This window comes from Prionailurus bengalensis, chromosome A1, assembly GCF_016509475.1.
Source record: "Prionailurus bengalensis isolate Pbe53 chromosome A1, Fcat_Pben_1.1_paternal_pri, whole genome shotgun sequence".
NCBI lineage: Eukaryota > Metazoa > Chordata > Mammalia > Carnivora > Felidae > Prionailurus > Prionailurus bengalensis.
In genome coordinates, this window is record NC_057343.1 from 21,946,311 (window position 1) to 21,961,184 (window position 14,874).

General features: G+C 39.7%; 1 protein-coding gene across 3 annotated transcripts in view; it reads right to left on the minus strand.

Annotated features, from left to right (window-relative positions):
- LOC122482025 (histone-lysine N-methyltransferase SETDB2-like) overlaps positions 1 to 14,874 on the minus strand; it is a 90,115-nt gene that overhangs the window by 20,268 nt on the left and 54,973 nt on the right. Inside the window, exons 1-2 of one of the 3 annotated variants that reach the window (XM_043578462.1) lie at positions 9,875 to 10,313; positions 1,887 to 2,008 (exon numbers count right to left, since the gene is read on the minus strand). In XM_043578462.1, the coding sequence (XP_043434397.1) occupies positions 1,887 to 2,008; positions 9,875 to 9,935 (183 nt within the window). In that variant the 5' untranslated portion in view covers positions 9,936 to 10,313. Of the gene's footprint in view, positions 1 to 1,886; positions 2,009 to 9,874; positions 10,314 to 12,993; positions 14,255 to 14,874 lie in introns of those variants that run through there. The other 2 variants (XM_043578464.1, XM_043578460.1) reach the window with 2 other exon arrangements.

A 14,874-nucleotide genomic window follows, 5' to 3' on the forward strand; every position in this document is an offset into this window, starting at 1 on the left:
CATAAAAAATGACCTGAATAGTTGGAGATACTCTGTTGATGGATAGAAACACTCATATAATTTTTCCCAAATTCAATGGAATTCCAGTTAAAATTCCAAAAGGAATTTGTGTGAAACTCATAAACTGACCCCAAAATTCAAAGCACTAAAAAAGAGCCATGGCTTATCATAAAATTATAGTAATTAAGACAATGTTGTACCAGCTGAGGGATAGGCAAAGTGACCAATGGAACAGACTAAAGAGCCAGAAACAGATATGTGCACATATATTATATCGTTAGCACACTGGATAAAAGTGGGGGTTCTAGAAGTAGACAGCCCGGGTAAGAATCCTGGCTCAGTCACTTACAGCTGCATGACCTTGGGCAAGTGACTTAAACTCTCTGTGCCTCAGATGTCTCATCTTTAGTTTGGGCATAATAATGATACCTACCTCTTGGGGTTGTTGTAAGGATTAATAGTTCAATACAGGTTAAGCTTCCAGAATATTACCTTACACCTGGTGAACACTGAATGATAAGAGTTATCATTATTATCACTAAAATCAATGACAAAAGAACAGATTAGTCAAATAATGCTGGGAAAAGGGGTTAATCATATGACAAAAGAGGAGATCCCTACTTTACACAGTAGTCCAAATAAATTCCAGTTGGATTAAGAAACTAGATGAAAAAAGACAAAATTTAAAATTGGGGGGGGGGCGGGAATCTTAGTAAAGAAAAGAATTTCTTAGTGAAGAACTCCTACAAATTATAAAGGAAAACAATGATATATTTAACAAGGATACATTATAAGGCTCTGAAAGGAAACACCATAAATTAAAAGCTAACATATATAATAATATACTAGCATCTATTTATATACATATAAAAATACACTTAAACAAAATCAATATCCCAAAGACAAAATGTGGTCCAGGAACACAAGTCACAGAAGTGACAAAAAGATCTGTGCACAAGCATAGCCAAATCTAGAAACTGCAAATGAAAACAAGAGACCATTTCACACCCATCAGAGAGGGAAAAAATTAAAATTTCATAATATCATGCATGGCAAGGAAGACGAGAAATGAATTTGGTGTCATCCTTTTGGAAAGCAATTTGGTGCATGTAGTGAGGTGCAAAATGCACCCTCTGTGTCCACCATTTCTGGTTTTTGCTCTGTGCCCTACACCAGAGAAATTCTCCCGTGATTTAGGGGACTTATTATAAAAGGATGTTCATGACAGCTGGTTAGTTATATGAAAAAAAGTGGAAAAACCTAAATGCTCATTCACATGAGAATAGTTTAATAGTGGCAGTCACAAAAGAATTCTCTAACATTTAAAATTAAAGACTTAAGAGTGAAATTTCTCACATGGATAAATCTCAATAGTTCACAGAAGCTGGCTGAAATTCTACAAAGTCCAAGAACATGTAAAACCTCATCATATCTTGTTATAAGCACTTACATATACATGGTGAAAACCAAATCTGTGATGGCAATTATATCTCAAGAGGGATGGTGGAAGGGGAAGAGAGAGAATTAGAGAGTCCTTAACTATGTTTTATTTCTTAAAAAAAAAAAAATCCAAGCTAAAGCAAATACAGTATGATTTTTCAAATCTGGGTGAAATGTCTATGGGTATCTATTATATTTGAAATATCTCATTAAAATATCTTCAAAGAAGCTTATCATAATTGTGTTCGATCAGGTACAAATACAGCTAAAATGTAATCATAAGGTGGTAAGATCTGAAACAGTTTAAAAAGTTAGGAAATTTGCTCCCCAAATCCCCTCTTAAAAGCCCAAACCATGGCCAACTCATCATTCTTTGTCTCCAAAGTACATTATCTATATTGGTACGTCCTTCCCTAAAAGGACTCATGTGTTTTCAAGTAACTTACCAAACAATTTTCATGAGCAGCTATAGTCTCTTTTTTTGCAATGTATAGGACACTATACTCGGAGTCTTTGGGGCAGAGTGCACATGTCCTTTTTTCCATCTTTTCTGCAACCTGAAAGACACCTATAAGTAACATCCTTGATGAGAAATGGAAAGGTAGAATTTCTTGGTCTCCATAACTCCTCCACCAGTCTTAAAAGTAGAAGGCAGGGCACTTGTTTTTATGAGAGATCCTCAACTACTAGAGAGAGAAAAAAAATCGGGACTCAAGTGGAAAAGCAAGTTATTTTGTATTTTTTTTAACGGCTTAATGAATGGAGGGACAATAGTTAATGTTCATTTAAAATGTCTAAACACGTGGAAAATTTTGTTCAAGAAACAACCAGAGGGTGTCTGGATGGCTCAGTCAGAAGACCATGCAACTCTTGATCCCAGGGTTGTTAGTTTGAAACTCAGGTTGGGTGCAGAGATTACTTAAATAAACAAACAAACTTAAAAAAAAAAAAAAAAGGAAAGAAACACAACTAGGAATTTAAATACAAAGCTCTCAAAACACTGCCTTGCCAATACTAAGCTCTCAATAATTATTACTATTATCATTACAAATCAACAAGAACACAATGATATATTCAAGAAACAGTGCTCTGCTCAACTGCCTGCAAAAAAAAAATTTTAGATCCTGTGTCAGACTATACTCAAAAATAAATTTTGAGTGAATTAAAGATGTAAATGAGCAATGTGCTATAATTTAAATGCACTTAAATCTAGCATTATAATAAATTAGGAGAGAAAGCTACATAAAGGTAGAAAATTGATTTTTTTTTTTTAAAGAAAGGAATGGAAGAAAGGAGAGGAACTAAGAGAAGGAGAGCTAGGAAGAAAAGGGAAGAATAAACAGAGAGAGAGAAAGAAGCCATCTGTTCTCAAAACCCCACCGGCATGTCAGTGAGAGGTAACCTTCCCATTTGTTTGCTATTCATTTGGCCACAAGCATCCATTTAACAATTTTTTTTTTTTGCCCTTTCCAATGCTCATCCTCTTTTTGATTTGGTTTTCTGTATTAGAACACATTTGTGTTTTTAATCTTCAACTTTTAGTTTTGAAACAAGGACTTACTTTACCATTTAATGATGACAGTTTTAAATTTAGATGAGGTTGAGGCGCCTGGGTGGTTCAGTCGGTTAAGCCTCCAACTTCAGCTCAGGTCATGATCTTGTGGTTTGTGAGTTCAAGCCCTGTGTCAGGCTCTGTGCTGACAGCTCAGAGCCTGGAGCTTGCTTCAGATTCTGTGTCTTCTCCCTCTGCCCCTCCCCTGCTCATGCTCTGTCTCTGTCTCTCAATAATAAATAAATGTTAAAAAAATTAAAAACAAAATAAATTTAGATGAGGTTAACCACTTAAGGGGTTCCTATAAGTTGTTCCTAAAAGTTGTTTTTGTTATTCAAAACAAAACAAAATCTCTGAAATTAGATCTTGCATTTCACAAAATCATAGGACAGCACTTTTTTTTTAAAAAAGGTTATTTACCTATTTATTTTTATTTTAGATTGATAGAGTGCAAGCGGGAGGCAGAATGAGAGAGAATCTCAAGCAGGCTCCACACCCAATGCAGAGCTCTATCTCGCAACTATGAGATCATGACCTGAGCCAAAATCTAGTCAGATGCTCAACTGACTAAGCCACCCAGGTGCCCTTAGAAGACTGTGCTTTGGAGCAGCATTTATCTCACAATCTTCCCCCCCCACCCATGTTTATTTATTTATTTTGAGAGAGAGAGAGAAAGAGAGAGAGAGCGAACGAACACAGAAAGTGAGTGGGGAAGGGGCAGACAGAGAGAGAGATAGAATCCCAAGCAGGTTCTAATGCTGTCAATGTGGAGCCCAACGCAGGGCTCAATCCCATGAACCATGAGAAGACAACCTGAGCTGAACTCAAGAGTCAGAAGCTTAACTGACTGAGCCACCCAGGTGCCCCTCAGATGAGTTTCTTCTTTAATTTCTGTTTCCTGGATTTGGGTCCTAACTACTGAGGATAAAAATATGTAGTCCCTCTGCTCCCCACCAATCAAGAAAAAGGGGTTGAGACTGAGAGAAAAACCTCAAATGAAATGAAACAGGCAAGCTGTTTCTTTTCATTCATTTCAAACCACCACCAATTTGGGGGCACCTTTGATAGGAGAGTCATTTTGCTGGGCACTCTAAATGGGTGCTAACAGAAACATAATGTGAGCCGCAAATGTGACCTACAGCTAAAAAATTTCTAGGAGCATTGTAAAAAAAAGCATCAAGAAATGGGTGAAATTAATTTTACCCATTAAATAATGGGTTAATTAATAACAGGCTCTATTCAAACGTATGCAAAATATTATCCTTTCAACCTTTAATTGACATAATTAATTCATTCTTTAGTACTGAGTTTTGAAGCTTGGTATACTTTGTGCTGAGTGTGTCTTAACTAAATAAGCCACATTTTAAGTGCTCATAGCCATGTGTAGTGAGTGGCTACTGTGGAGAACTGCACAGCAGAGGACACAAAGAAACAGGAGACAGAACTGTTGCCTGAAAGAAGCTAACAAAATAAGATCAAATGCTAATAAGGAAAATAAAATAACAGGATAAATGCCACAAAGGAATATGATTGCTGAGTGGAAAATACAATACATGCTATGGATCCAGGGGAGTACAGTGCTCCCCTGTGGGATGGGGTGTTGTCAAGGACATGGGCCTTGAGCTGGTACAACCTGGAGACAGACAGAAAGGGGGGAGGCGGTGGGAGGGACACTGGAGACTATGTAGCAATGTGGGAAAAGGTCAAGAGGTTTGACCAGGGGCCAGAAAACCAGGATCCTGAAGGGGGAGGGAGTCTGTGCAGAGGAAGCTGGAAAAGAATTTGAGAAACAGATGTAGAAGACTGCCAGGAAGGATTTTTAAGCAGGGGAATGACATGATGAAAGCGTTGTTTTAATCAACTGAATTTCAATACAAAAACAAAAACACAACATGGGGGGGGGGAGGGTATTACAAAGTTGCCAAATGGAGAGACAATGTGTATGCTTTTCTTGGCCTAAAATAATTCACATTATGGGGGGAAAAAGTTTTAAGCTTGATCTCAATACATGGAGAGAAATACTGTGCTCCAGAGTAGGAAGACGGGACATTATAATCCTGTCAATTCTTTCTCAAATTGTAGGTTTAATGTCATTTCAACTTAAATTCCAAGAAGGTTAAAGAACTTGGGGGAAAAAAAAGTTTATTTGGAAGAATAAAAGGGCATGGATGGTGAAGGAAACCTTGAAAAGAAAATACAAGGGTATCTGGCCATCCCATCGAAAACCATACTATAAAGATACAACTAGGACAAAAGAGTAGATGACTATGTCTAAAGAAAGGATACAAAGCATAGAGAGAAGAATATAATCTATAATTATGAATTTAACATATCATAAGGCAATATGTGCATTTCTTCTCTGGCACTGATGTCCTCAGGCCATTTTCTGTTGGGTTATTCACTATTTTCTTATTGATTTATGAGCCTGTTATGCATTCTTGTTAGTCGTATGTGTGGTCTTTTTTGTTTATAAAATGGACATACAGAATGTTTAAACGTTTTATTTGATAAAAAGGAGATATGACTTAGAAAACACCTCCATAGCTCTATTTTCTTCTAAAATTTTATTTTTATATTAAAATATTAATGTGAAATTTATTGTATTATAAAGTATGAGATGGGGCGCTAACTTATTTTCACAGTGGTTAGCCAGTGATTTAAATCTCCTTTTCCTACATTTAATGATTACATATGTTTGGGTTTGTTCACATACTTCTATTTTGTTCCATTGATCTGTCACTTTCTCTGCCAATACCACACTTTATAATTTTCAATGTTTTAGAATACATTTTAATATTTGACAACATAACATACCATCCTAGATGGAAAATGAGGAAAAAAAAAAACCCCAATATTTTATTCACCTCAGGCCCCAAATATACTTTGTTAAATACTATATTCTTTTTAAAAGAACACACAAACTGGATATTATATTCATAAAGCACAGGCTAAAAAAAAAAAAAAAGCATCAAATTATTAGTGACAAAATCTGGAATAAAAATCCCTAATAAAATAGTATGATAACATTTGATAGGCATGCAATGCTCCTTGTTGTATAAGAGCTAGGCATTTTCACACAGCATTACCCTTTCCTTGTGCAAAGCTGGACTTTTGGACAGGTGCACTGTGCAGGGCTGAGCTGTCAGGCTTTGGATACCTAAGCATGGCCCCCTGTGTTTCCTCTGGGGACTGTCCATCTGAGTTGCATTCCCAAGTCTGCAGGCTTCTAGGATTTTGGCACCTGGGAATATGGTGGTGGTAGCTACACCATTGCCTTCTGACCTAGAGTTTTGCCACTACAACCCCCAAAGTGGGACACACAGGCTCCCCCTAATGGCCTTTTCTTGGTAAAACATGTCCTCCTCATAGTTTCTTATAAGATCTTGGCTTTTCTAACTTGTTCATTCTTCCAGACTGGAGGATGCAGGTAACTCTGGAGTTGAGGGGAAATCACACTAGAGGCTCTTACGTAGACAGGCATCTCTCACTATCTGAATGCTTGCTATGCATTATCCAAAACTCATGGACCAAATAAATACATTTGGATAACTGATAGTCCTCACCTTCTGAATTCAGGAACTGTATAGGTTCAGACAGTGAGGGATAGGTGTATTATGGGAGCAGGGGCATTTTAGGGAAAAGTCCATTGGTCTCCATCAGCAGCTGACACTAAGAACAATGAGGATCGGCAGGGCTCCCCATGGTCCTTCTATTGTGTCTAGCAGGCCTAAGGACTCACAGAGACTGATCTAACAATTCCCCCCAAATTAAACTGGTAGTCAAGAAAGGTTCTACAGAATGAAGCTGCAGAAAAATGACAAGCCAGGAACATATGAACTCTGACTAACTCAAACCAACAGAATGAATCTCTGTCTCTAGGCCCATCTCCATCTGGAAAGGGATTACTAATGCCACCGCCTCTGCAGGGATGTCAGGGGTGTCTTCCAAATGTTCCTTTTCCCAGATATGGTCTTAAAGCCCATTGGACAAGGGAAATCCAGCCAGAGGACAGAATCTGGGGTAGCCAGACTGGATAGCCAAGAAACACGTTTCACCACTAAATGAGTGGATGATGGAATGAGAGTTCCTAATCTTACAATTCCATTTACAATGCCCTTTTGTTATGATTTATGTTCTGGACTGGCAACCGATGTATGGTGCTGGCTTGGAAACTTATTCCTCTTTTCTTCTTTGATCAACTTATCTATTATTGCAGCTTTTTAAGTTCTTCCATTATACATAAGATATGTGGGAGAAGTCAACTTTATCACTGAGTCCCATGACTGCACACCTGTAATGGATAAAAACCAAAACAGAAGAGGAGTGGACATTACCTAGAGGCTTGGTAATGGACTTGGAAACATAAATGTATTTGGGAGAGCCAGAAAGCATTACTGGGGACAGCTTTAGAGTGTATAAACAGGGGGATGCCTGGGGGGCTCAGTCAGTTAAGCATCCCACTTTGGCTTAGGTCACGATCTCATGGTTTGTGAGTTCGAGCCCCACATCAGGTTAGCTTGAGCCCCGCTTCAGGCCCCACACTGACAGTGCAGAGCTGGTGTGGGATTCTCTCTCTCTCTCCCTCTGCCCCTCATGGGATTCTCTTTCTCCCTCACTCTCTGCCCCTTGCTTGCTTGTGCCCTCTCTCTTTCTCAAAAAAAAAAAAAAAAAAAAAAAAGAAAAAAAGTATAAACTGGAATAAGAATGGGCATGTTGTGGGAAAGGGGTGGCAGACAGCCAAGGTGTAGGATGTTCAGTGGACTTCTTTAAGATATCTATCTCACAATCATACACAGGGATGACCCTCAGCAGGCACATTTGTATTATGTGACTCCATTTCCCTACACACAGCTGACAGTCCCAGAAGACCTATCTGCCCAACTCTCAGATATACAGAATTCAGAACAGAAGAAGTTCAAACTGGGCTGGTTTCCCTCCTGAGAAAGACATTCCCCATCAGCAACAGAATAGAAGCCAAGCTCAGTGGTACATACAAGCCCACTCATTCCTTCAACAAATTCTTAATAAGAACCTATTAGGCACTACAAATAAAACACACAATGAGATGAGAGTTTCAACTCTCATGGAACTTTATTCTAGTAGTAGAGACAGACAAGTATTTTTTTTCCTGCTAGTGATAAGTGTTATGAAAAAAACAGAGCAGGGAAAGGAAGTAGAGAGTCATGAGGGAGGTGGGGTGTTCTTTTAAATAGCATGGGAAGGCAAAGCTATGGAGGGACACACTTGAGATTTGAATATGGTGGGGAAGTGAGAAATGTGATGCAAACAGAAAGACCCTGAGGCAGGGACAGATCTGGGGGCTTGGAGGACCCACAAGGCAGTAAGGGGTAGCAAAGTCATCAAGATGAGCAGGTATGGGATCAGATCAGGACATGGGTTACACTGTAGGCCACGGTAAGAGATTGTTTGGAAGGTAATGAGAGACTGTTGAAGGGCTCTGTGTAGGAGAATCACATTCACTTTTTTTTCTTAAAGATCATTTTGGCTGTTGTGCAGTCTTGTCTGTATGAGAAGTTGGAGCAGGGGCCAGATTAATAGTCCAGGCAGGAGATGATGGTGGATTGGGCTTGGATGGTAGCGAAGGTGTGAAGCAGTCAGGCTCAAGATCTATTCTGAAAACAGAACTGACTGGTCTAATGCATTACATGGGAGGTGAGGAAGAAAGAGAGGCATTGAGGGCAGTGCTAACAGTTTTGGCCTGAGAAACTGGATAAATGGAATGCTGGTGGTTGAACAGGTTTGGAATACGTGGATATATGAAGGGAAACAAAAATTCTCTTTGGGATATTCAGTTTGAAATCATTCTAAGCATTGAGGAAGTTGGTTATACAAGTCTGGAGTTTGGGGAAAATGTCAGGATGGAATCTCATCTCTAGTAACATTCCATAGGTAACACTAGCTGAATGAAAATATTCAACCACTTGGTTTAGGGTTGCCATGTGACGTTTTGAGGCTGGTGCCTCTTCCTGTCATCACCTTTGTATGGAACACCCTTTCAAACTTTCTACCTCTGGTTGCCTCTTGCCATTTAAAACTAAGGGCATCCTCACCTCCATAAAGCTTTCCCTGAACACCAAGTTGAGTTAGGAACCCCTCATTTGGGCCTCTGTGGTGCTTACTTACCAGGTCATCTTCAAGTTGCCTATTCAATTCTCTAAGCTGGGGTCAGTTTAACTCATCTCTGTATTCCCCAAATCTAGCCCTGAGCCTGGCAGGTGGTAGGAGCTCTACATCTGTTTAAGTGAAGGGAAGGCGCAGACTCAGACTATTGCCTTATTCACAGAGAGGGTTGCTGAGGATCTGAACTACTGAATGAAAAGGAGGAGATGGTTCCAAAGAGTCACATTCTCTGCAAGAACCTTCCCAACCGCTTCCTGAGACCCAGCTAGCCACTTCTCTTCAGGAAGGGGTCCACTCCTGCCTACTTCTCCACTTCTCTGACAACACTGTTTTACAGGTGGGTGGAACTTTGCGTGGAGAGTAAGCCCACCAGAATTTATGTCGGTTTCCTCTGATGCCTCCATTCCCAGTAGAGTAGGACAGTAGCATTGGGCTGTCCATCACTAGTGGGAGAAGAAAGCGGGACACAACTCTCCTAAGTGAAGCTCCGGGGCTGAGGTCTGGGCTCAGAGTCCCTGTGGAACTGACCGAAGGTCTGTTGGAGGTGAACGTAGACAAGCCCGGCAAGTTCGGCAAGTTTGCCAGCGCTGCCTGAGAGGCTAGGATGTGGATCCGGGGGGCCCCCAAGCGGCCGCAACAGTGAGCAGACCCTGGGCCCCGCCCTGTGATTGTGGGACACTGCATCACCCCCCTCCTATCCACAACTCCATCCCCGCGTGTTCGCGCGCGCACATTACTCACCAGTGGGGTGGGGGAGCTGGTCCGGCGCGTCCTTGGCCGAGGAAGACAACGCTTGCTCCATGGCTGCACCCTCCGTGGCTGTCCAACGGCTGTGCTCCTTGCCTGCACTTCCGGAAGTTCACAGGCAGTTGCAGAGTTTCGTTTTCGTAAAAGCTGTGATGATCCATTTCCCCTGCATAGGGGGAAGTTCTGAGCAAGAGACGCGTAGAGTTTGCAGACGTAGTTCTCATTCAAATTGGAGCTCGCATCTTATCCAGATCTGGTCTGAATCTGAACTTGCTTTGTTTTGTTTTTAAACTTGCAGGCGTTCCCCACCCTGCCCTGACTTTTCCTCTTCAGATTGGGAGGAAAGATGACCAAAACCCGAGATCAGCTGGAGAAGTGACTGCTCTTCTGTTTCTTTAAAAATTGTGTAACACCAAGTCTGGCCTAAATAGTTATGTCATAAACGTAGGCGGAATTAACAGACTAATTCCAGTTGCAAGTCGCAAGTCTTTATTTAGCACCCATGGGGTACACAGCACCATACAAGACGAGGTTTTCAGTGCATGTGACAAATATACATGTAGAGAACACAAATGCATATAAATTACAGATAAAAAAAATTCTGGAAAAGAAACATGTCATAGTCGGTGGTTTGCTGAGGAATTAAAGGAAAACTTCTGCAGCTCTTGCATTTTGAGGTTTTAAAGAGAAGAAAGGCAAAATTGGGGACAGCAGAAAAACAATATTTAAAAAGATAACTTGGGACAGTCATGACAAATACAGAAATGGGTTACAGAAGAATGGGGCTCAAAGGGGAGATAAGAGCAGACTCTGGCAGCCAAGTTTTTGTCCTTAAATCAGGAGGAGAGACAAGTATACCTTGACAGGCCAAAAACAGTCTATAACAGACCATTAGAGACTCGGTAGCTCAGCTACCTCATGGTGTGGCACTTGAAGAGCCCTTTCCCCCAGTTTATAATCTTAGCCTTTTTAGTGTTCCACTCTTAAGTATGAGTAGACTGCCAAGATCACCAACTGAGGAAAGTCTATAACATGAAAGACAAAGACCAAAGGAAATATACAGTGAAAACAAATAAACCTTTGAGGTCACAAAATATGCAGGAAGAATACAGATATGAATGTGTGTGCACACACTTAAACCTATATACATGACACTTTCAAGAAGATTTGATACTGCAACCATGAACCAAAAATAGGATGCTACTAAAGAAAAATTCAGAGAAGAGAGCTCTAGAAATTAAAAACATGAGACCAGAAGGGGAGCCTGGGTGGCTCAGTCTGTTAAGCATCTGACTTCGGCTCAGGTCATGATCTCACGGTTTGTGAGTTCGAGCCCTGTGTCTGCCTCTGTGCTAAAAGCTTGGAGCCTGCAGCCTGTTTCAGATTCTATGTCTCCCTCTCCCTCTCTACCCCTCCCTACTCATGTGCTTGCTCTCTGTCTCAAAAATAAATGAAACATTAAAAAAAAAAAAAAAAAAAGAGACCAGAAAAATAAAGCACAATACATCTATATTGGAAGATTCAGACTGAGGAAATCTCTCAGAAAGTTACAGCAAGAAGACAGCTGAAAATATATTTTGGGGAGCCTGGCTGGCTCAGTTGGAAGAGCATGTGACTCTTGGTCGCAAGTTTGAGTCACACACTGGGTGTAGAGATTACTTAAATAAATTAAAAAAAAATGAAACTCTTAAAAAGAGAGAGAAAAGAAAATTAGAAGAGAGTCAATCCTGGAGGTCTAACATCTGAATAACAAGAATTCTAGAAATAAAGAACAGATTAGGAATCATTAAAGAAATGGTTCAAGATGATTTCCCTGAACTGAAGGACAAAGTTTTCAGATTGAAAGATCCCACCAAGCACCCAGGATGAAAGATGAAAATGGACTTCACCAGAAAGGGACACTGGGACAAAGACAATTCTATCAATTTCAAGAGAGATTAAAACTGGTCATATATATATATAAAATAAGGAACAGAATGACATCTGACTTCAGCAGTCATCCTGGAAGCCAGAAAGGAGACCATTTTAAGACTTCACAGCAGCAGCACTGGAAGCTAGCAGATGCCTTCAATATTGTGTATGGAGGCTACTCAAGAATTCTATACCCTGATAAAATAGCAATCAAGCATACAGGTAAAAATAACATAATCAAACATGCACGGCCTCAAAATATTTACCTCTTGATTTTCCTTTTCAAAAGCAACTAGGAAGAATATGTCCTTCACCGATATGTGGGAATAAACCAAGGAAAAGGGAAATAATGGAATTTAACTGGAAATAGATCTGACATAGACAAAGACAATCTCTAGGACACTGATGGAAGATGAGAGCTGTGAAGCAGATCAAGATGTTAGGATTTCTGCACAAAAGTATTTCCCATACTGATTAAGTATCTTCACTTTCAGTGTACTACCTAAAACATCTTTACTGTGAATAAATGGACTTAACTTTCCTCATCTGTCTGGAGGCTGTTTGTTGGCTTTTAACTTTTGCTCCTCTTCCTAGTTCCTAGGTTTCTCACTCCATAAAACAATTTCAAGTTAAATTTTCATCTAGTTTAATATTTTTAACAAATTAAATTGGGTCCAAACTTTGAACAGGTTTTTTTTTTAATTTTTTTTTTAATGTTTATTTACTTTTGAGAGAGAGAGAGAGAGTGGGGGAGGTGCAGAGAGAGAAGAAGACACAGAATCCGAAGCAGGCTCCAGGCTCTGAGTTGTCAGCACAGAGACCTACGTGGGGCTCGAACTCAAGCTGTGAGATCATGACCTGAGCTGAAGTCGTACGCTCAACCGACTGAGCCACCCAGGTGCCCTGAACGGGTTTTTTTTTTTTTTTTTTAATGTTTATTTTAGAGAGAGAGAGAGAGAGAGAGAGAGCGCGCGCGCACGAGAGCACTGCAAACTGGGAAGGGACAGAGAGACAGAGACAGGCTCATAGCACAGAGCCAATGCAAACTTACTAAGCATGAGATCATGACCTAAGCTGAAGTCAGATGCTTAATGGACTGATCCACTAGGTGCCCCAAACTTCAAATAGGTTTTTATTTGAACAGTAACCAAACTAAACCCAGAATCAAGTACAAAAGAAAAGAAAAAAAGACATAAAACCTCTCAAAAGCCAGAACTACTTTTAATTACTACTTTTTGAGCTGGTATTCCTGTTCTGGTTCCAAGGGAGAAGCTCCTGGCAGTCAAATGTACATCTTTGTTATGGGTAAAATTAGTTTTGACTCTTGGAGATTCCCAGTCCTCTTTCTGCTCCATGATAAGGGCTGGGTAACCCATAGCAGAGTAACTCCCTTTTTCTCAACAAAAACAATTTGCACATCATACACAGAATTCAAGCAGCTGTTCCAGACTTTACAATTGAGTAGAACTGCCTTGTTTTGTTGTTGCTGTTGGTTTTTTTTTAAGTGAATTCTTGCCCAGCACACTCCCTTCTGGCTTAATTAAGACACTAGTTTTCTAAGTTTTGCTAGTTTCTAAGTTTTGTTTTTCTTATGGCTCTCCTCTACTTAGAACAAAAATATTCCAATTCCTCCAGGTTTCTATTCCCTTTGTTTCTTGTCTGTGTTTGTACTGGAGAAGTAAAGAGAACCTATGGAAAAGAAGTTTCCTCTCAAAGTTTGCCAAAACCTTCCCCATAGGAGAGCTTCTCCATCTTAGCACTCAAATAGTTTGACGGGGCAGAGTTGCAAGGAGCCAGACAGAGCTTCTCCCAACTAGTGTTAAAATATTGGAAGTGATATGTATAAAGTTAGTTCTTACATATTCCTCAGGCTCTGTTGCCCACCTTATGGCTTATAATGATAAATTATTTGCCAAGAATTAAACAAATTTTGTAAGTAACGATGTGAAATTTGGCCTTTTGGGGGCATAAACTCAAAGATAATAATCACAAAAGTAAATACGATCAACTGAATTCTATTGTGACATTTGTTTCTCTTAATATATAATTTACAAATAAGTTACAAACTGTATAATGGTATTTCATATAAAATATACACTTCCATCCCACTCATGTAAAGTTGAACAGCAGAAAGAATAAAGAGATAGCCTATGTGTATGAAAATGTCCTTATTTTGTTTCTAGCATTTTAAGCCACACAAATGAATTCCTTGACAAGGGTAAACTGAGAGGAATTCTCTTGATGGATCACAACCTAAGTTAATTCCACTGATGACGGAAAGTTTCTTGCATGGCTCTAATTGCAGCGTGATAAGCGAATTTCTTCAATAGGCATTAGCTACAAATTTATAATATTTTCTTTCTACATTTATTAACCCCACACTGGCAGAGGATTTCTTTCTCAGGCACAGTCCCAGCTTCATACCCATAATCCCATGTTAGTTCTGTTCTTGCTTTCACATACCTAGAAAGTAGAAATGAAAAAAGTAAACAAATTACTCTGAGTAACTACCAAATGAACCAAATTTATTATATCAATTTCTTAGTAACATTATTAAAAATCTTCAACCACCATCCACCAGTTAGGAATGCTCTCTTATTAAGAATAATCATTTGAGTTTTTTTAAAGATTTTTTTAAAGTTTATTTATTTATTGAGAGAGTGTGTGAGGGTGCGCGCGAATCAGGGAGGGGCAGAGAGAGAGAGAGGGAGAGAATCCCAAGCAGGCTCTACACTGTGGGGGCAAAACCTGATGAGGGGGTCAAACTCATAAGCCGTGAGATCATGACCTGAGCTGAAGTCAGACACTTAACTGACTGAGCCATCAAGGCATCCTAATCATTCGAGTTTTATTTCAAATCTACTAAAATCCTAAGTAAGAAGAAACTTGTCAATATCCCAAGAAAGGAAGTGTTTTACAAACAGTGGAACCTAGTGACATGAGGAGGTCTGTGGTACAAGGCCTGTGGTGTGATAGTTGGGGGGTAGTTCTGACTTAAAGAACTAGTTAAAGATATTCTATATCACTTATTCCCTGAATTGAGTTGGACAAGACCTGCCATTGTCAGCCCTTTCAGGCATTAA